The 20612-nt window shown below is 44.2% G+C and overlaps 1 protein-coding gene across 1 annotated transcript; it reads left to right on the top strand.

Moving 5' to 3' along the window:
* The first annotated feature begins 216 nt into the window (after window positions 1-216).
* Window positions 217-15748, top strand: AS3MT (arsenite methyltransferase). Its single transcript, XM_079977524.1, is given in 14 exon segments — window positions 217-490; window positions 718-749; window positions 2169-2296; window positions 3075-3225; window positions 3851-3987; window positions 4412-4481; window positions 4998-5079; window positions 5728-5859; window positions 6246-6388; window positions 6547-6681; window positions 13531-13575; window positions 13577-13696; window positions 14764-14879; window positions 15614-15748. Coding segments are annotated over 12 exon segments (1125 nt in total). The 5' UTR covers window positions 217-489; the 3' UTR covers window positions 13646-13696; window positions 14764-14879; window positions 15614-15748.
* The last annotated feature ends 4864 nt before the right edge of the window (window positions 15749-20612 follow it).

Raw genomic sequence — 20612 nt, 5'->3', positions numbered from 1 at the left:
CTGTTGCTGTATGTAGGTTTTATTTTATTTATTATCTTATATATTGGAAATGTACATCCAATTTTTTTTTCTCCTTTAAATTTTTTCGGGGCTCCCAAGAGAGTGGGGGCCTAAGTTATAGCTTGTTTAGTTTATACGTAAATCCTGCACTGGGGGGGGGGTGTTTCCTAAATTTCCCAGATTCGTAAGTGGCGCGAAAACACAACGGGGCCACAGACTGCGAAGCAGAGCCTTCCGAGCCTCTAATTCCAGCGAGGGCTTCTCCCGCGGTCTCTTTTTCTCTTAGGAAGCCACGAGACGCCCCTCTGTACGGAGGAATAGCCGCGAGGCGCCGCCTCTTGGCCCTGCGGCCTCTGTAGAAACAAGCCACATCTACTTCCTGTAACACAATCCAATCGCTCCTCCTCCAATCGTGGCCAAAGGAGCTCTGGCTGATCCTTGTTGCTCCGGGGCTTCGCTGTGGGATTCAGAGCTAGAGGCGTCGCTCTAAGTAAGCTTTGCTGCTGCTTTCTTCTCACGGGGCAGCCTGGGGGCTCATGAGTCAGCGAGGAGGAGACCCGCCTAGAGTCCGTCTTTGGGCTTGAGTTCCCCCTTGGAGAAGGGCTACATTTGGCTCTGGTAATCCGCTGCAAAGCGGCGTGTTACGTCTGCAGCTCCCCCAATAACCCGGGTGAAGTGTGTTTACACGGTGTGCTGACCTTTTCCTTTTCTTAACAGTGGCTGCGGAGCGGATATATACAGAGGTCCAGGTGAGATAGTTTGATGCTGAGATCTTGACGTATCCTTCCTTCACCGGGATCACAATGATCTGTTCCACATTAATGCACATTATATACACTTAATCTTGGCCTTAGGATTTAACACTTATATACACTTAAGTCTTGCCCACTCAGAACGAAGCCTTTCCGTGTCTAATTTTCCTCATTCCTCACCTCTGATCCATGGCTGCTTATCTCAGCGTTGTCGTCATATATTCTCATTTATCCAGCCTGGCGACTATGTCCAGTATTACTCAATCAGCCAATCACCTTTTTTCCAACCCCTCATGAAAACAGTGTTTAAAACAGTACAAATTACTATTGAAATGGATTTTGGGTCAAATTTCCTAGATTTTAACACTCTGATTAAATAAGCCCATTCCAAATTATCAAAGGCTTAAAGAGTCTCTAAAGACAGAACAGCCCAATGTACTTTAGATTATTTGGAAATAATAAATTAAATTTAACGATTTTCTACTAAAAACAGTCAATCATGAATAGAAACGTTTGTAGAGTCTGCTTAGATTATATCAAGGGGGAGGCTGTTCATATATCCTGGAGCCATCTCAGAAGACGCCTTATCTTTTGTGCCAGTTGACATATGGGGGGGGGGGCTCTTGGTATGGTGTTGATGAGGGTCCACCCCAAATAGGACATTACACCACTCTGACTGTGGTGGACATTCTTCCTCTGTTGCTACAACTGTTTTGATGCAGGCAGCATTCCCTGCCATCCACCAGGCCCTGGTCCTACTTCAGTGGCAGATGGGCAAAAGTGCTTTTAAATGGAAGCTAAAATTGGCTCCCATCCAAGGTGGCTACCTACCCTCTTTGTCATTGTTTAGTCATCATAGTCGTGTCCAACTCTCCATGACCCCATGAATCAGAGCATGCCTTGGAAATTTCTTCTCAAAACTTCTCCTTAATGTCCATGGAGTTTTCATGGCAAAAATACTGGAGTGGGTTGCCAGTTCCTTCTCCAGGTAGATCACATTTAGTCTAAACTCTTGGCTATGACCTGTCTGTCTTGGGTGGCCCTGCATGGCATAGCTCATAGCTTCTTGAAGTTATTCAAGCCCCTTTGCCACGGCAAGGCAGTGATTCATGAAGGTGACCTACCCTCTTAAATTACCCCAAATGCCATGCCCTGATACATAGATCTGTCAAATCAATAGATTTGGTGCCGCCCACCATGGGAAAGCACTTAGGATCCCAGCAGGGAAAGTAGTGGCCTGGCTGGGTTGGGCCAGACTGCTGGGGGACCCTGCCAAGCCCATTGGGCCTTCAGCCAGTGCCTATCTTGGTCAACTGCTGGTGCCAGACATACCTGCCTTCATCACATGTGTTTCAACCATTCTTTATAAGCTACAAACGTGTTGTATATACCGGTAATTTCTGTTTCCTTTTTTAGGATTACTATGGCAAAGAGTTGAAGAAAAAAGAAGACCTAAAAACCAATGCCTGTTGTACTGTAGCAAGGCCTTTGCCCACATTCGCCAGAGAAGCCCTACAATGTGTGCATGAGGAGGTTTCGGCAAAGTACAGTATTGTTTTATTGAGTGAACTTTGATCTCATGAGTTACTGCCTATTGCATTATGGAAAGTGGGGAGGAGATCTAATTTCCCCCTCATCCTTATTTAACCTTTTCCCTCTAAGCCATATCAAGTATAAAATCAAACCAAAAGATTAGGGCAGCTCATTTAACTGGCAGATTAAGCAAGTAAAGCTTTTAGTTGATTAATCAGTGAGGGTGAATTTTGATCAGTTAGTGTAAAAGGTAGGCTGAATCTAAACAAAATAATAATAAAATGAGAATAATATGTGTGATTAGGGAAGAACTTGTAGATCTTGAGGTGCAATCACATACATGGTTGCTCAGAAGTAAATTCTGCTATATTCAGTGCAATTTACTCCCTAGTAAGTGTGTTTAGGGTTGCAGCCTGTACTTATTTATGTAGGAGTAAGCCTCATTGAACTTGATAATGCTTGTTTCTGAGCAGACCTGCCTGGGATTGTGCTGTTAAATTGCAAGGGTCATAGGCCAACTATTGTTTTTCTATGTCCTTCATTGTATTTGTTTTAATTTGTCTGAATATGTAATATTGTGGTGACTAACCCATGCAGTGATTTAAAAACCAAACTATTCAGCAGTGGCAGACGTGTTAAAAAACAACAGGTGCCAACACAACAGTTGTATTTATCTAATGAAGTGCTACTTGGTGAGGATTGGCTCATCTCGCTGCTGATCTGAACCACCCATTTGTCTCCATCAGAATGTGTTTCACTTTCGCATTGCTTTATCCTTTGTTCCTTTAGGTACTATGGTTGTGGCCTGGTGATCCCAGAATGCCTAGAAGACTGCCGGATTTTGGATTTGGGCTGTGGGAGTGGAAGAGACTGTTATATGCTCAGTAAGATGGTTGGGGAGAATGGACATGTGACCGGGGTAGACATGACTGAATCCCAGGTAAGAGGTTGTTCTTTGTGTGCTGATTCAAGACTGTCATGTTTACCTTCAGATTGCTAAATGGAGGGCATAACTGTTGAGACTCCTTGGCATTCAGCTTCCTTCATGACCTACCTTTTTCACACAAGCTCCCATTCTGGCATCTCACCCATGTGCAGCCTCCTTGTTTGCAGTCCTTAACCTAGGTGGTCACCAGCCTTTTTGCAAACTAGGAAAACTCTCTTAGGCACCACACACACACTACACTTAAGCAAGACAAATACAACCTCTCAAACCTAATTTCAGTGGGGTGGGGAGACCCTTTGGGTGCTAGGGAGGTCTCTGTGGGCACCCAGGAAGGATGCTGGGAAATACTTGTACTACTATATGTAATTTAGAACATGTACAGCAAGTCCAACTGGAATGAAATCATGCATAGACTGATATCACATCTGGGGATGGCAGGAGGATGAAGAGCAAGCTGGTATTCTGGCATAAGGAGAGTAGGTGGGATGGGTTTAATGGCAGAAAATATAAGCAAAGGTATATTAAAGCTTCTCTGTGTGTGGTTAGCACTGCTTTATCATGCACCATATACTTCTGTACTGAATTTCTATCTTTTACATCCTTGCTTTCCTTCCATCAGGTGGAAGTGGCGAAGAAGCATATTGATTATCATATGAACAAATTTGGCTACCGGAAGCCCAATGTAAACTTTATCCAGGGCTACATGGAGAAACTGGGTGAAGCAGGCTTGAAGGACGAAAGCTATAACCTTGTAATGTAGGTCCTTTTTCTAGCCCCTTCCTCTGCAAGCAGATAGGCTGGAAACTGGGGGTTATATTTGAGTTTCTGGATTTAGCACTGCATGCCATATTCCACACCGTGCTGCGGTTGAGGCTTTGTGGATATCAGCAGCACCTACGTGAAGTGTGTTTGTTCCGTATGTTGCCATCATTTCAGATGTAGTCTGGAAATATTTCTGTTCACTGAGGCATTTAGAACTTGAAGGGAAGGAGTGTGTGCAGCAGCTTGGAAATGGCTGTTTATATACACAAACTTGGTTTTAGTTGTTTTAACAGTTTTGCAACCTTTTTAATAACGACGTGTCATTTATGATGATTCACAGTTGCTCTGGGTTCCTTCAGGTGAAAGGGCAGGAGAACAAAGAAATCAAATAAATAAGTTGGCTTTATCTCTTGTTTAGCTCCAACTGCGTGGTCAATCTGTCCCCTGATAAAAGAGCTGTCCTGCATGAAGCTTATCGAGTGTTAAAGGTAAACACTGGGCTGGTTGCATAAGGCATGTTACGGCAAACTAAGGCCAACAGGGAGGACTCTGAATGAAAAGGAGAATTTTCTTCTGCACGTAGGTCTGCCCAGGTGTACACTAAAGAATAGGGGGAAAGTGTAATTGGAGTTGAGTGTTCAAACTCATGGAATAGGAGAACCTTTGCAGATCAGCATCTGGAAATAAATCCCTGGAAAATCAAAGACTTTAGAGGAAAAAGATATGTCAGGTCTGCATTTGGGTTGTTTCTCCTCAATGTTTTTGAGTTTCCAGCTATTGCTGGGCCCTGTTTATACAAACAAAGGGAGGAGGAGGATTGAATTTACCTAGTAGGAATGGGTTGCCTCCCCAAGATTAGTTTACGTGGTTGAATTGCTTTCCCTTTGAAGACACAACACATCCATAGCAAGCAACCAAACTGGCAGCAAACAGTGGCTCTCTTTTGCCTATCAGACCATGGAAACAGTAATTATTTGTTTCCTTGTTGTTACCTGCTCTTTCAGGCAGGTGGGGAGATGTATTTCAGTGATGTCTATGCCAACCGTGACCTGCCACAGGAAACCAGGAACCATAAAGTCTTGTGGGGTGAGTGAATTCTTCTCTTCTTCCCACACCCAGTTGAAAAACAGTAGCCAGCATTGCATCTTCCTGTCAGATATACCATTTTAAGATTGCTTCAAATATGTAACCCATTTTTCTCCCATAGGCCAATGTCTTTCATTGGGCCTTAGGAGTAGCAGAAATGATCAGAGCTCATTAACACATTCCAGCTGGGCAGAAGCACTCCATGAGGGTGCAAAGCATGGCTGCGGGTGGGATACAGTCTCATGAGAATCCCAAGGGCCTGATAGAGAAGGATGCAGGGCCATGTTCAGTTCCCAAACCTGAAGTACTCCAGCCCAGCTCTAACCTACGGGATCTGGGTGCCCCCAGCATAGAACCAATGATCAGTTTTATGGAAGAGATCTTTAGAGAAGCCTGCTGCCACATGTAAGGTTCTGTGGATTGGGGCAGCAATCCTACGCTGACACTAGAGAAGGGGTGGGAACCTTCAGTGTGGGGGCCAATCTTGGCCTGTGAGATTATTTCCCCCCAAACAACTCATCAGCTGATGGCCCTTGTGGTGTCAGCTGATGGCTGGGTGGATAGGGTTAAATCCTGCATTAATTAGCTGCATGTACCTGTTCCCATGCTATCTGGAAATGATCACTTTTGTCATCCTACCATCTGTAGGTGAGTGCCTAGGGGGAGCCCTGTGGTGGAAGGATCTGTACAAAATTGCTGAGGAAGTTGGATTCTTGCCACCTCGGTTGGTTGCTGCCTCTCGAATAACCCTTGCTAACAAGGAGCTGGAAAATGCCGTGGGTAAGAGTACTATTTTTCACCCTTAGTCAGCCTCCTCGGTCGACTTTCAGGGTCATTTCAGTCTAGATTGCCCCTCCTCCTTGCCCCCTTTCCCCCACTTCAAATAAAAGCTGTTGGGAGATCGGATTGTGGCTCTCCCGCTATGCATGTTGTTTGGCCCTAAGTCAAGGTTAATTAATTTCAGATGCTTGAGACTTAGGGGCACATCTTTAGAGGAGGGCGGAATCCAGTTGCATAAAACACAGCTAGTGTTGTAGTTGATGAGAGACCCTGAAAATTACCTACCTGGCTTTCCCTGCCCATGTGTCTGGTAGCCCACATCTGAGGTGGGAATTGTACTGTGACATTGCTCAGGAGTGACACAAGCCCCTCCACTTTGATTATAGGTGACTTCCAGTTTGTTTCTGCTACTTTTCGCCTCTTCAAGATCCCCAAGGATGGGTCAGCTCAGCGGTGTGAAGCGATTTACAAAGGAGGAATCCCTGGGCATGAGAAGGAACTAGAGCTTGACATTAACTACAAGTTCAAGGTACAAGCCTGATGAGGCATTGGGGTTGAAGTGAAAGAGGGCTGTAGCCAACAGAAGGTAAATATAATAAGCCCTTGCCTATACATACCCATCTGGCCTGTTTATTGTTTGTTAATTGTGATGTGTCTTGCATTCACCCTCTTCCCCTCCTTTCTCAGCAAGGAGAAGTGGTGGATGTGGATGAGGAGACAGCAGCTATTCTACAGAACTCAAGATTTTCTAGGAAATTCCTGATCCATCCAGTGGGGCAGAAGGTCTCATCCCCAGAAGGCTATATTCCTGGGAAGCAAAAGGTTGGTTAGACCCTATAGCAATACTAATAGAGCATTATTTTATCCTAAGTCATTTGTGGTTTTAAACACTAGCATGAGCACCTTAAATTAAGCACAGAAATGAACTGGCGACCAGTGCAACTGTTTTAAAGCACGGGTTGTATGAGCTCTAAGTGGAACCCTGAATAGTAATCTGGTGGGTGCATTTTGGGTCAATTGAAGTTTCTGAGTTGTCTTCAAGGGCAGCACGTTGCAATAATCCAATCTGGATTAATGCCTACTGAGCCTTATGCCAGACTAGTGATTTTTACTTTACAATGAAATTATAAAAGGAAATTTCTATTCTTAGGATTGTGATAAAACTACCAGACTCCTCATAAGCATGAGCTGCAGTTTATTTACATCTCTGCAGATTTCCAGAGTCTTTTTTCCCATGGAAGTGCGGACTGTCAGTGGGAGTTGCAGTTCGGCAGAAATGAGATGAACTGAAAGAGTGGTTTTCACACTTCAGTAACATCTACTGTTCTCAGACCTGCCCTTTCCCCCTGAGGTCTGCTGCAGGCTTCTTCAAATCTTGCTCCTGTAGATGAGCAAACTGTGATAGTACTAGGAAAAATGTGTTTGTCAAGCTTAATTCATTTTGGGGCTTAATCCAAGGTGCTTACACTAGCGTGGTGCAAAGAGAAAAATAAGTGAGGGCTCTTGTATGCCATTTCTGAGCTTCAAAAGCTCCATGTGACAATCGACACAAAATCCTGTCCCTCCGTTTGAGTTAGAGATTGAGGGTCAGTTTGGCAACCAGAAGTTTTAGCTGGCTAGCAGTGCCAGACAAAACTTGTAAATTCCTCTGCAGTAGTATCCAAACTTTTTTCAGTGAGGGCCAGATTTGATGAAGTGAAGGGCCGTGGGGGCCGACCAAAGTTGTTGAGTTTTTTTAGGATTTTACCCCAGGAAATAAACTGGGGCCAGATTAAACTGAACGGCGGGCCAGATTAGGCCCCCGAAACGGACTTTGGACGTGCCTATTCTATGGTCACATCCACACCATACATTTAAAGCACATGGCTTCCCCCAAATAATCTTGGGAACTTCAGTTTGTTAAGGGTGCTGGGAATAGTAGCTCTGTAAGGGAACTACAGTTCCTGGTATTCTTTGGGGGAAAGCCATGACTGTTAAAGTGGTATAAATATGCTTTAGATGTGTAGTGTGGATACGACCTGTGTGCATGTAAATTATGTTGAAATGTGCTTCGTCCAGATTGAATGGCTATGTTGATCCTCCCAGAATTAGATTTGGGGTCTCTGGCATCAACTGCAAATTGCTAAGTATCTCAGTAGGTGATTCCATTCCAGCAGAGTCTGTGAAGCCATTCCAGCCTTGAAATTAATGCATAGACCGTTCAGAAAAGATGGTGTGAACAAGCCCTGCATTAATCTGGAGTCACACCTGTGTAATTTGCACAGTGCATGTACACTGAGACTTAAAATGATTGCCTGCAGAAAGGGAGCCCTTTTGAGCAGTGCGGCACGTTGCAGCGGCAGATGAAAGGACGACTAGTGCTTTGGATTCCCCAGGGGCTTCTCTGTACATCCAGCATGCTTAACTGAATCTTGAGCCTTACCCCGTGGCCCTGACCCTATTTTGGAGCTGGTCTATCTATAAGAAGCCTATTCCCTCCTCCCAATTCATCTGATGAAGGCAAACAGCTGTGTGTCCTAGAAAGGATAACCTTTTGCTTATTGGCGTATGGAAGAGGGAGGATGAGGGCATGAGAGGCATTTCTTAGATAAGCAGCAAAGCCCAGGGGAGGTTTGCAGTCAGGTGCTTTAGGCTTAACTTCACTCCCAACAGAAACAACTAAGTTTGGTTTCTGTAATAAAGATTCTGTGTCATCACTGCAATGTAACCCAAGCTTATATATCACACCATAGAATTTCTAAGCCAGGATTGGATTAACCAGCAAGTCTAAAGCCAGTTCTTAGTTACTTTTCCCCAATATCCTGCCTCTCGCTGTAAGCACTGGAAAATGTATGCTTTTTTCAGTCCAAGGATTAAAATCCTGTTTTGGAAGAAACAATGCAAGGATAGACTCTGCTATGCTTAGGACAGGTTGCTCTCATGTGTGGATGAAAGGATTTCAGGTCAACAAAATACCAAGGTCAGGGGCAGCCTAAGCAAGATATTTTGCTGCTTGAGGCAGAGCTATAAATGGTGCCCCCTTCCTCACACATCAAGGTACATGTTACCCAAGGCTGGCCACATTATTTGGGCACCTGGGGCAGAAGATCCCACAAGGGCTTCTCCTTCTCCCTGGTTGTGAAAATACAATAATATATTAAATAATTTTCAATTTCCTGCCGTCACATGATACTCAGAATTAGCTGCTTTTGCCTGCAGACACACCATCCCTAATGCTAGGGCTGGTCTTGTTGCCTATGTGTGACCTACATTGAAATCCCAAGGCTGCATGTGTTTGTGGATGACATTTTAAACTTGCTTGTTCATTTTTAAAAATTAGGTTGTAGTTTATGGTATTTGTGTGTGTGTGTTAACTTCTTTGTTAATTATTTATTGCTTTTATATCTTACTTTTCTCTCTAAAGAGCTCAGGGTGGTGCTCCCCCTTTTAATCCCCACAACCACCCTGTGAGGTAGGTTAGGCTAAGTGACAGTGACTGGCCCAGAGTCCCTCAATGAGCTTAATGGTCAAGTGGGGATTTGCATCCTGCTCTCCCACGTTCTAATCCAGGGGTCCTCAAACTTTTTCAGCAGGGGGCCGGTTCACTGTCCCTCAGACCTTGTGGGGGGCTGGACTATATTTTGGAAAAAAATATGAACCGCCGGGGGGGTGGGAGAGGAAGAAGAAAGAGCCAGAACTGGGAGCCCCCATAGCCACAGTCCCCGCTGTGGAAGGAGGGCCCAAGCGCTGCTGCCGCCTCGCGGGCCACGACTTCCCGCTGGCCCCCTCACTGCTCCCTCCCCCTTTCTCAGGCCTCGCCAATGCCACAGGCCTCAGCCTGGGCAGGGACAGCAGCCACTGCAGAACCTGCCCCCTCCCGGTCCGCTGGCCCAGGCTGAAGAGGAAGGTGCCCAGGCAGAGAGAAAGAGGGCTTTGGCCCAGCGCCTCCGAAGCAGGTGGGCAGCAGGCAGCGAAGGGAGAAGGGTTGCCGCTGGGGGCAGGGGGAGGTGCACCATCCAGGTGCAGAGACCCTGCCTCCTCCCCTGCCTTCCCTCAGCTGCAAAGCAGCGACTCACCTGGATCCTGTACCCCGGGCTGGGCTCTTTGGTGTGGGGCAAATGCTGTGACCAGAGCAGCAGCAGCCCCAGGCAGGAGCCGAACAGCAGCACCGCACGCAATAGGAAGCCAGCTTCAGCTGCATTCTCAGTGCCAGCCCCACGAGCTCGCCAAAGCCGCGGCTGACAAAGCCACCAACCCCCTCACTGCTCCCCCCTGCATCACTCTGTGCTCAGCTCCCCATTGCTGTAGGAGCCATGGGCAGCTGCGTGTTGGCGGTGGCTCAACGAGTGAAAGGCCGCGACAGAGTTTACCTCAGTGCGGTGCAGGGACTGATTGGTCAGTTCCCGTGCCGTGCTGAGGTAAACTCCAACATGGCTTTTCATTCATTGAGCTGCTGCATGTTGGTGGCAGTTCTACAAATGAAAGGCTGCAACGGAGTTTACCTCAGTGCGGTGCGGGGACTGACTACTCAGTCCCCACGCCGCTGAAAAACTGTGTTGCAAATGCTTGCCTCAGACACTTGGCGGGGAGTTTCAAATGGCCGTGTGGGCCGGATTCGCGACCCTTTCAGGCCAGATCCAGCCCCTGGACCATAGTTTGCGGACCCCTGTTCTAATGCAACACTAAGGGAGGCAGCACAGCAGTGCCCAGGAGGAGAGTCACTCCAAGCCAGTGTGGTGTAGTGGTTAATCTGGGGAACCGGGTTCGCGTCTCCGCTCCTCCACATGCAGCTGCTGGGTGACCTTGGGCCAGTCACACTTCTTTGAAGTCTTTCAGCCCCACTCACCTCACAGAGTGTTTGTTGTGGGGGAGGAAGGGAAAGGAGAATGTTAGCCGCTTTGAGACTCCTGAAGGGGAGTGAAAGGCAGGATATCAAATCCAAACTCTTCTTCTTCCGTGTTTAGTGATAGGACGGTTAATTCCCCTTGAATGAGATAATGACTTCCATGTAAAAAACCCAGAAATTGCAGTTTTTATCGGGCACAGATGGTGCAAGGACAAAGCATATGGTGTAATTATCCTTTTCAAAGAGAGCTCCTCTAAGAATGAGCTGGTGCAGACATACTTCCAAACTAAGTGGCCAGTCAAAGCAATAGCCTGTTGTCAAAATCCTTTGAACTCATTCATTCATTATCTCTGTGCTATATTTCCTTTTCTTTTGCGTATCTATAGCATATAGCCTTGTGGCTTTATCTGTACCTACTCTAAATACCACAAACAGTGAGGAAAGACCTTGAGGCCTTCCTTTTGGTTTTACCTCTTTTGGGAATGAAATTCGGAACTGGTTTAGCCCTTGAAAGACACCATGTGCACAAGTTCAAAAGTATTTTGTTGCACTTCTTGGTGAACTGCTTGCAGTGATCTCTCTTGTATGCAGTTTGAATCAGTGGAACTGAATTTTTAGAAGCATTGAGTTGGATCCAGGCCACGTTAGTTGTGGTTTGCTCTCTTCAAAATCAATGGGACAAGTTAGTGATCCAGACTTCTTATTGAAACTGATAAGACTTAAGGATGACTGACTTAGTCTGGATTATAACCCCTTTATTTTTACTGTGATAATCTTGCATATTAACCTTACGAAAAACTAGAGAAATGCTTAAAAACTTCTTTACTGGGTAGCAAAAATTCTTCCTTGATATATAATAACAAGAAAAACTTAATAGCTCATCACAGCTATCTGCCAATCTGCCAAAATTGCTCATCACAGCTATCTGCCAATCACCCATTCCCACCACCCTTCTGAGTAATACCCCTCCCCACCTTCTCACTATATAGAAGGGTCTGGAAACTTCTGTTTCAGTGTATCTGAAGAAGTGTGCATGCACACGAAAGCTCATACCAAGAACTAACTTAGTTGGTCTTTAAGGTGCTACTGGAAGGAATTTTTTTTGTTTTTAATATAAAATGTTTGCAAATGCAGAAATTAGGTAAGTGTAATGTATGCAGTAATATGAAGATGTTAAAAACCTTATGAAATCTTAAAGAAGACAATCCTCTTCTTATCTTGCCGGTGGATGGAAGCTAAAAATTGTCATTGCACATTTTTTGTTATTGCCCAGTTATTGGCTGCACCATTTGACAGAAAACATTTGCCTTTTACTGTAAAAGTGAGCACTTGGAATTAAATTGTAGAAGATTCTGTGCTGTAAAAAGCAGGATGAGGGCTGAAGATCACTTTTGATGTGAAGATCATTTATTTTCACCACAGATGCCATATCTGACGAAGCCCTGGGTTAAAGTAGAAGCTGGCAAGAATACCCTCGCTCTCTCGTGGAAATTGCTTTGGTGTAAGGCCTTGGTTTGGGATGGTGTTTATTATCCAAATTGCAATCATACCATCCTGTTGTGACAATTACAAAATCGCCACCTTCTGTATATTCATTACTTTCTCTGGTGCCACATGGTAATTTTACTTGCCGGTCAGTGGTAGTTTTGATACTATTAACTATTAAGTTTGCAAATATGCTAATAGTAGAAGGTAAAAAGAAACAGTGAAAACATGCCCTTTCTAGCTTAGGTAACACAGATCCTCATCACCTTTTTCACTTTGACCCTGTTTTGTTTTTGCTTCTATTTTTTTTTTAAGCAGGAGAAACTCAGGGATCCATTTAAGTTAGTGGAGCAGATGGAGCCAAATGTCCCTGCACAAAATCCCCCAGGATGCTGTGGAGCCAAAGCATGCTGCTGAACCTTTCAGTGTAAAATCAAGAGTCTGAAAAGCTACAGTGGAATAAATCAAAAAATGAAAAGCAAGAAGAGAGATTGCAGTTTCTGAGCAGTAGTAAGAGTAAAGGAATAAATTATGGGATTTAGATGCTCTGCTGTGTTGGTGTATATTGTCTCAAGAGTGAAAATATCTTGTCTTAAAGCATTGGTGGGAAACCAGATGTGGCTGGACTATAATGGTTATCATTCCTGACCATTTATTTAAGGAATTAATACACTGTGTTTTGTTTTTTTAAGAAATCCACCGCAAAGTGGATTACAATATTTTAGAACACAAATAAATTCCGTAAAACTGTTAAAAATCCATAGTTGGCAACAATAAACAATAATAACATTAAAATCACCAGCATAAAACAATAACAATACCCTCATTCATACTTCCTCAGATCAAAAGCTATTGAGAAAAAAATAGGTTGTTAAGGCCTTCTTTTAAAAAAATGTGAGAGATGGGGTTTGCCTATTCTCAAGAGAAATTGCCTTCTAGAATTGAATTCCAAAATTGTGGAGCCACCACTGAGAAGGCCCTATTATGCAACCTGGCAGTCTAATTGCTTTTACTGGTGGGTATGCTGGCTGGGGCTGATGGAAGTGTAGTCCAACAACATATGGTGGTCCACAGTTTCACTATCCCTGCCTTAAAGAACTGCCAAAGATCCAACAGGAAGACAGTAGTGGCTTATCACATGTGAGAGGTAGCAATACTGTTGCTTGGGACACTGAATCAAATCCTCTGTAAGTGAAGGGTACTGTTCTGTATCTCAGGCTCTTCCCTTGTACTCACAATACTCTTGAATGGCATCATTGGGAAGTGGACATCCATAAACCTGATCTTTTAGAAGGGGTTATATATATTAAGTAATCTCCCTATGCTGTTACAGCCAGCTTTGTCTTCTTTCTAAACTGTAGGGAGCTGCTGAGCTGACAAAACAGGAGCTACAGATAGCGATAGATTGTTCTAGGCTTCAACATTAGGACTTTGAACCAACATATTTCTAAACCCGATCTGTATGAACTGAGATAACTGTGGCAGGGTTTGATTAAACAAGCAGCAGGAGGAAAGGCATTCAAAAAGGTATGTAGTATGAACACTAGGGGGAGCTGTAAGGCTTTTGAATGTTGAACTGGATTTAGAATTCCAAGATGAACAGGGACTGTGCTTTGCAAATTCCTATAACCAGTTGTTTACCCTTTTATGGGGGGGGGGGAGAGAGAATAATGAATGTTGCAGTTTAGCACTAAATTTTGGAACCAAAAGTGTTGGCAGATAGTTCTGGGGACCACTGACAGGTCTTGTTCAAGATGGTGTCAAACACACATATTGCCTGCAGGGCAATCTAGACCAGTTGCTCTAGGATTAGGGCCAGCAAACTTTTTCAGCAGGGGGCCGGTTCACTGTTCCTCAGACCTTGTGGGGGGCCGGACTGTATTTTTTGGGGGAAATGAACAAATTCCTATGCCCCACAAATAACCCAGAGATGCATTTTAAATAATAATAATAATAATAATAATAATAATAATAATAATAATAATAATAAAAATAAATAAATAAATAAATAAATTTATTATTTGTACCCCGCCCATGTGGCTGGGTTTCCCCAGCCACATGGGGAAAGCACACATTCTACTCATGGAAAAAACACTGATTCCTGGACCGTCCGCAGGCCAGATTTAGAAGTCGATTGGGCCGGATCCGGCCCCCAGGCCTTAGTTTGCCTACCCATGCATTTAGGAAGACCCCCTCTTGGAGATGCCCCCTTTTCTTCCACAAAATACCAACTGGATATATAGGGCAGAGCAGACACTAGTGGGGGGCCCAGCAACTTCCAGACTAATCAAGTGATAATGCTGACATCAGGTTGCTGCCTGGAAACATCCGTCTTGGTTTTCATTTTGGTTCCTCTTCTTTGGAATATCCAATGTGAAAAGCAGCAGTTGCCTTTTGTCCTTGTTTTATTATTTATTTTTATTTTATTATTATTTTTGTTTCCCAGTTCAGTGAAAACATATATGCAGTTTGATTGGTAATGCAAGTGTTTTCGCCAGGATTTTAGTAGTCTCTTAAACAAGCTTGAGATGCCATTTTTATAATCTGAGAATGTTTAGCCTAAGGATGTTTGATAATTCTGTTTTAATTTCTAGCCAGAGCTTATGTCAAGGTCTGTTTGTGGATCACTGAGAAACCAAGTGGCAGATAGAAGAACAAGTTCACATATATCAGATGATTTTCTTTAAGCATTCGTTAGTGGCGGCAGCTGGTAAGTATTCAAGTTGGTGAGATGGTGACCAGGGCAACTAATGGGAGGCAGAGGCAGGCAGTCCCTGGAGTCAGTCATACAAATGTAAGAAGAGCCTGCTGGATCAGACCAATGGCCCATCTAGTCTCCATCATCCTGTTCTTACAGTGGCCAAGCAGATGCCTGTGGGAAACCCACGAGCAGGACCCCTCCTGTGACTTCTGAGCAACTACGTAGTTTTCAGAAGTATTGCTGCCTTGGTACGTGTAGGCAGAGCATAGCCATCAGGGCTAGAAGCCATTGATAGCCTTATCCTCCATGAATCTGGCCAATCCTCTTTGAAAGTTAACCATGTTGGCAACCATCACTGCCTCCTGTTGGAGTGAGTTCCATAGTCTGTGTGCTGTGTGAAGTACTTTGTTTTATCTGTCCTGAATCTTCCAACATTCAGCTTCGGACAACTAATTCTGGTTTTCTCCCCATCCTCCCTTGAAAATATACAGTGAACACTTAGGCAGTTCTCAGACACAAGCATCAGATGTTAGCATTTCTTTTTTAGTGTTATTAATTTGTTAATCACCTGCACAAATGTCTCATGGCAACACATAACAACAAAAAACAGTTAAACCACACAAATGAGCAGGTGTATGTGTGTTTGAAAAAGACACTAAAAAAACTAAAGACACATCAGAACAAAAATTTCTTTAATTGTTTCCAGAAAGTGCAGACAGTGGATGCCTTCTATATTTTGACAGGAACGCTGTTCCACAGAACACGGGCAATTCTGTGCTCCTGAAAGCTGGCTCTGAGTTATTGTGGAGTAGACTTCTGAGAACTTTGGAACTTGCGGGACAAGCTCTACCATAGGCAGCAGAGACCCACGGGATGAATAAGGGGTAAGGCAGTGTCTCAAGTTACCTAGTTCTGAGCTGGATAGGGCCTTTTATGCTAGCACCAACACCTTGAGCTTTGTCTGATAGCAGATTGGCAAACGGTGCAAATCCTCAGAGCAAGGTGTTATATGCCAGCAGTAGTTTGACCCCACGAGCAGCCCAGCCACTGTATTCTGCACCAGCTGCAGTCTCCAGACCAGCCTCAAGGGCAAAGGTAAAGGTAAAGGGACCCCTGAATGTTAGGTCCAGTCACGGATGACTCTGGGGTTGCGGCACTCATCTCGCTTTACTGGCCGAGGGATCCGGCGTACAGCTTCCGGGCCATGTGGCCAGCATGATTAAGCCGTTTCTGGCAAACCAGAGCACTGCACGGAAACGCTGTTTACCTTACCGCCAGGGTGGTACCTATTTATCTACTTGCACTGTGTGCTTTCAAACAGCTAGGTTGGCAGGAGCTGGGAACGAACAACAGGAGCTCACCCCATCATGGGGATTCGAACCGCCAACCTTCTGATTGGTAAGCCCTAGGCTCTGTGGTTTAACCCACAGCACCACCCGCATCCCTCAACCTCAAGGATAGCCACACATATAATGCAGTAATCCAACTGTGAAGTTACCAGTATATGGGCAACTGTGGCCAAGGAGAAAAGTTGGACACCTAGAAATGTTACGTTTCTCCAAGTCTGCATCAAACGCCTAGATTTACCTGTGATTTTTCAGTTCTGCATATAACAAGACAGACAGAAAAGACTCCTGGGAGTCTCTGAATGGTAGAAAAATTATGAATGTGAGGCTATAGGACACAGGACTTCTGAGTTCTAGCATTGGATTTTAGGGTGCAGAAAAAGCAATGATAGGGCTCTGCCGCATTTGCCCTAGGGACCAGCCTCCCCTGTTTAGGGGTTTGGCTAAAAAGAAACTCGAAGAATGCAGTTGTCTAAATAGACCTCTTCAGCTGCCGCCCCTTTGCTATTATTCATAAATACTTTTTGAAAACATTCCTGCTGGGATATTTTCTCTAATTAATTTTGGTATCAAAGATGATCTTTAGAGTAAGAATGAAAGTGCTGATGGCTGTGAAAACTGTCTTCATTAAAAAGACATGAAATCTTAACCGCAGCTTTTCAAAACCCCTGTGGAGGCTACTAGAGAGTTTCATCAGTATGACTCCCCTTTCAAGCGTGCATTTGTTAAAAGGCCATTGTTAAATGCCAGGACATTTTGCTTTGCTTTCCTATTCTATTAGCACTTGGCATGTCAGCAAGGGCCAAAAAGTTTAAAAACTTCCTGCATCTTTCCTGGCATTGAAGCTTAGCACTGATTCTATAAACATGTCCTTAGATTTCTTGACGGCTACTGGCTGGTTCACGCATACAGCCTTATCCCCAATCACTGTATTACCATGTAATCATTGCTTGCATATGTGGATCCAGCACCCCAAGTTGAAGTTTTGCATTATCTGATATAACTTCAAATGTGGTGCATTTCAATTAAGTCAGCTTGCAGCCATGCATGTATGACTCAGGCTCTGTTCTCACCATACATTTAAAGACACCCTCCACAAGAATCTTGGGAACTGTAGTTTACCCACAGAGCTACAGTTCTGGCACCCTTAACAAACTACAGTTCTCAGAATTCGTGGAGGGGCAGGTAGAGATGTGCTTTAAATGTGCCTTTAAATTTGTATGCAGCATCAGTCTTTGCTTTTGAAAGAATAAACAGATTAAGGGCTAATATTATACCTTAGAGAACCGTGAAGCTGTTCTCTTTAATGTGTTTCACAACTGTTTTCACCACCTAGCTGTGTACATCAACAAGGCTTCATTAGTGTCAGATTCGTTTCTGTGCACATCAAGGGGTGCTAACGGGGCAGGGATATCTTTACACCTTGGCTAGAGACAAAATGGATGTGGGTGGCACTGTGGGTTAAACCACTGAGCCTAGGACTTGCCGATCAGGTCGGCGGTTCGAATCGCCTCAACGGGGTGAGCTTCCATTGCTTGGTCCCTGCTCCTGCCCACCTAGCAGTTCGAAAGCACGTCAAAGTGCAAGTAGATAAATAGGTACCGCTCCGACGGGAAGGTAAACGCCATTTCTGTGTGCTGCTCTGGTTCACCAGAAGCGGCTTAGTCATGCTGGCCACATGACCCGGAAGCTATACGCTGGCTCCCTCGGCCAATAAAGCGAAGTGAGCGCCGCAACCCCAGAGCCGGTCACGACTGGACCTAATGGTCAGGGGTCCCTTTACCTTTTTACCTTAGAGACAAAATAAGAACAGCTTAAGGACTCATGAAGCTGGTTTGAGGAACAATGCATCAGACAGTAGTATTTTATGACAAAGTGCAGGGTATATATGCATATTTTGGATAGCATAGTGTGAATCAGGACTGAAAACCCAGCACTGGAAATGCCTGGAATGCATGGTAAACGCAGCCTAAGCCTGATTCCCTCATATATTGGGCTGACATACATTGATTGAGACCTGTAAACTCATTGCTACTGTGGAAACTGGCAGCTTAGTTAACTTTTGTGACACCTTTGCTTTGAAGTGAGTTGCATGTTTTTCACAATTGGCCTGAGAGCAGCAAAAGATGGAGAGATTGCAAGAGGGGGAAGGAAGCAACCAAACAGGTTAGCAACAACAGATTACAAACTGCTGAGTAAGAAATCTTGTGGTATCTCCAAACATCTGAACAGGTTCACAATACTTTGCTCTTTGGCCCTTCAATGAAATCAAAGCAGTTGTTCCTGCTGCTTTGGTAGTAAAGACAACAAGCTGCATTCTAAAAAAAAAATCTTACATAGCCCTTGAACCCATAACTTGTAGCCTGTGAATGATTTATTCCTAAACTGAGAATTACAAATCGAGTAACAGCATCTAACAATTCCAGAAATCAGTAATGCTGCTTAAATTTATGTGACAGATTTGAATTATATGTTTGGAACAGCAATTTGATATTATGGATTGGATTGGAATTAGCAGGGATCAAAAGGGGAATTTACTCACACCAACCTCCCCGCAACCCCGGGGGGCGGGGCTCTCAGAATAATGTGGATTGTGCATTCTTGGAGGCAGGGAGTATCTGACACACATGTTGGTATTTGAGGGGCTAGAGAGGCACTTTATTGGAAGGTCTTTTGCATGGCTACCACATGACTGGATAGAGGATATGAGTACTGTACAAGATGGTTTGGAGAAGCCAGGGACAGATGCTCCATTATGCCTTGCTTGTGAGCTTTCATGCAGCAAGTGGCTGCTCACTGTTGTCTCGTGGACCTTTAACCTGATCCAGCAAGGGAAATCCTGGCATTCTTATGTTGCTTCACTGATGTTCGAAAAACCCAGATGTGAAGCATGTTTGAACAGCCTGCTCTGGAAGGCTATTCTTTTCCCTTTAAGAATGGTAGATTAATAAAGTTGCATTATAACACTAAAAATTGGAAAATTTATGTTTAACTATGAATTATGAAGAATTATATTCACTCTGAAACTATGTTTATAGAAAATCCATCCATATTTCAGCTAACCCTAGAATTAGGTGTTTTCTTGGCCAGAGCATCTTGGCCATCTTTTAAATTGGGTGGCAAACCTGTGGCCCCGCAGATGTTGCTGGACTACAGTTCCCAGAATGCCTGTCCATGTGTCATTCTGGCTAGGGCTGATAGGAATTGGAGTTCAACATCATATGGAAGGCCACTGGCTGCTCTTCCTTACTCCCCACCACCCGTTTAAAGCCTTTTCAGATTTAGCACCTAAATCTGTAGCTTCCTCCAATTTGTACATTAATTAAGCCAAATGCTACCTTTAGAAAACAAATGATGGCTTTCATGGCCTCTTACTGGGAGATAAAACAGCAAGTATTATTTATGGTAATTCCTTGCATATTGCTTTTAAGATGCTGTTTTGATCTGGTTAGAACCCTGGGGCTGCCATATGCTAAGAAGTTGCTGTTAAGTGAATTGACCTTATCAATATTAAATGTCCAATTCCCCAGCAAGCAAGAAAAATAAATAAATGTCAAATCAGGAGCAGGGGGCCATATATACAGCAGGAAGCCATTGAGACTGAAGCCTGTCAGGTTAATTTTTAATTGCTTTATTGTAGGGCCTCATAAAAACTCGGATAAGAAAGCAACAAAGGTGCTCCATACTTTTAGTACTGTTCTGTTCTTAAAAAGCACCAAGCAGTAAACCAGTCTGATTGCATTTTGAAACCAAGGGCTTGTTTGCACAATTGTGTATCAAGAGAGCAGCTTAACCCTCTTCAGTCTTGGAAGGAACGAACAAATGAACAACTGTTGGGATAGCAAAAGATTCTGCAGGAGTTGGACTAGATGGCCCTTGTGGTCCCTTCCAATTCTACAATTCTATAATTCGGAGGAAGGAAGGAAGGAAGGAAGGAAGGAAGGAAGGAAGGAAGGAATTAAATGGAGTGGAACTAGACGGAATAAGATAAGAAGAAGAAGAGTTTGGATTTGATATCCCGCTTTATCACTACCCTAAGGTGTCCCAAAGCGGCTAACATTCTCCTTTCCCTTCCTCCCCTGAGTGGGGCTGAGAGACTTCAGAGAAGTGTGACTAGCCCAAGGTAACCCAGCAGCTGCATGTGGAGGAGCGGAGACGCGAACCCGGTTCACCAGATTATGAGTCTACTGCTCTTAACCACTACACCACACTGGCTAAACTCATATATGACAGATGAATAGAGCTGATGAGCATAGTGAAACTGATTGAGGTGTTTATCACTCAGATCTGATTCCTGAGAGCATTGTTTTAAATTGGGTTGATGTTCCAAACATTTCCCCTTCCTCATACCACCTATAGTGGAAAGGAGAGTCTGAGGAGTGATGCCAGACCACCT

This window comes from Podarcis cretensis (genome assembly GCF_951804945.1).
Source record: "Podarcis cretensis genome assembly, chromosome: 5".
Taxonomy (NCBI): domain Eukaryota; kingdom Metazoa; phylum Chordata; class Lepidosauria; order Squamata; family Lacertidae; genus Podarcis; species Podarcis cretensis.
This window is presented reverse-complemented; position numbering and strand designations above follow the sequence as displayed.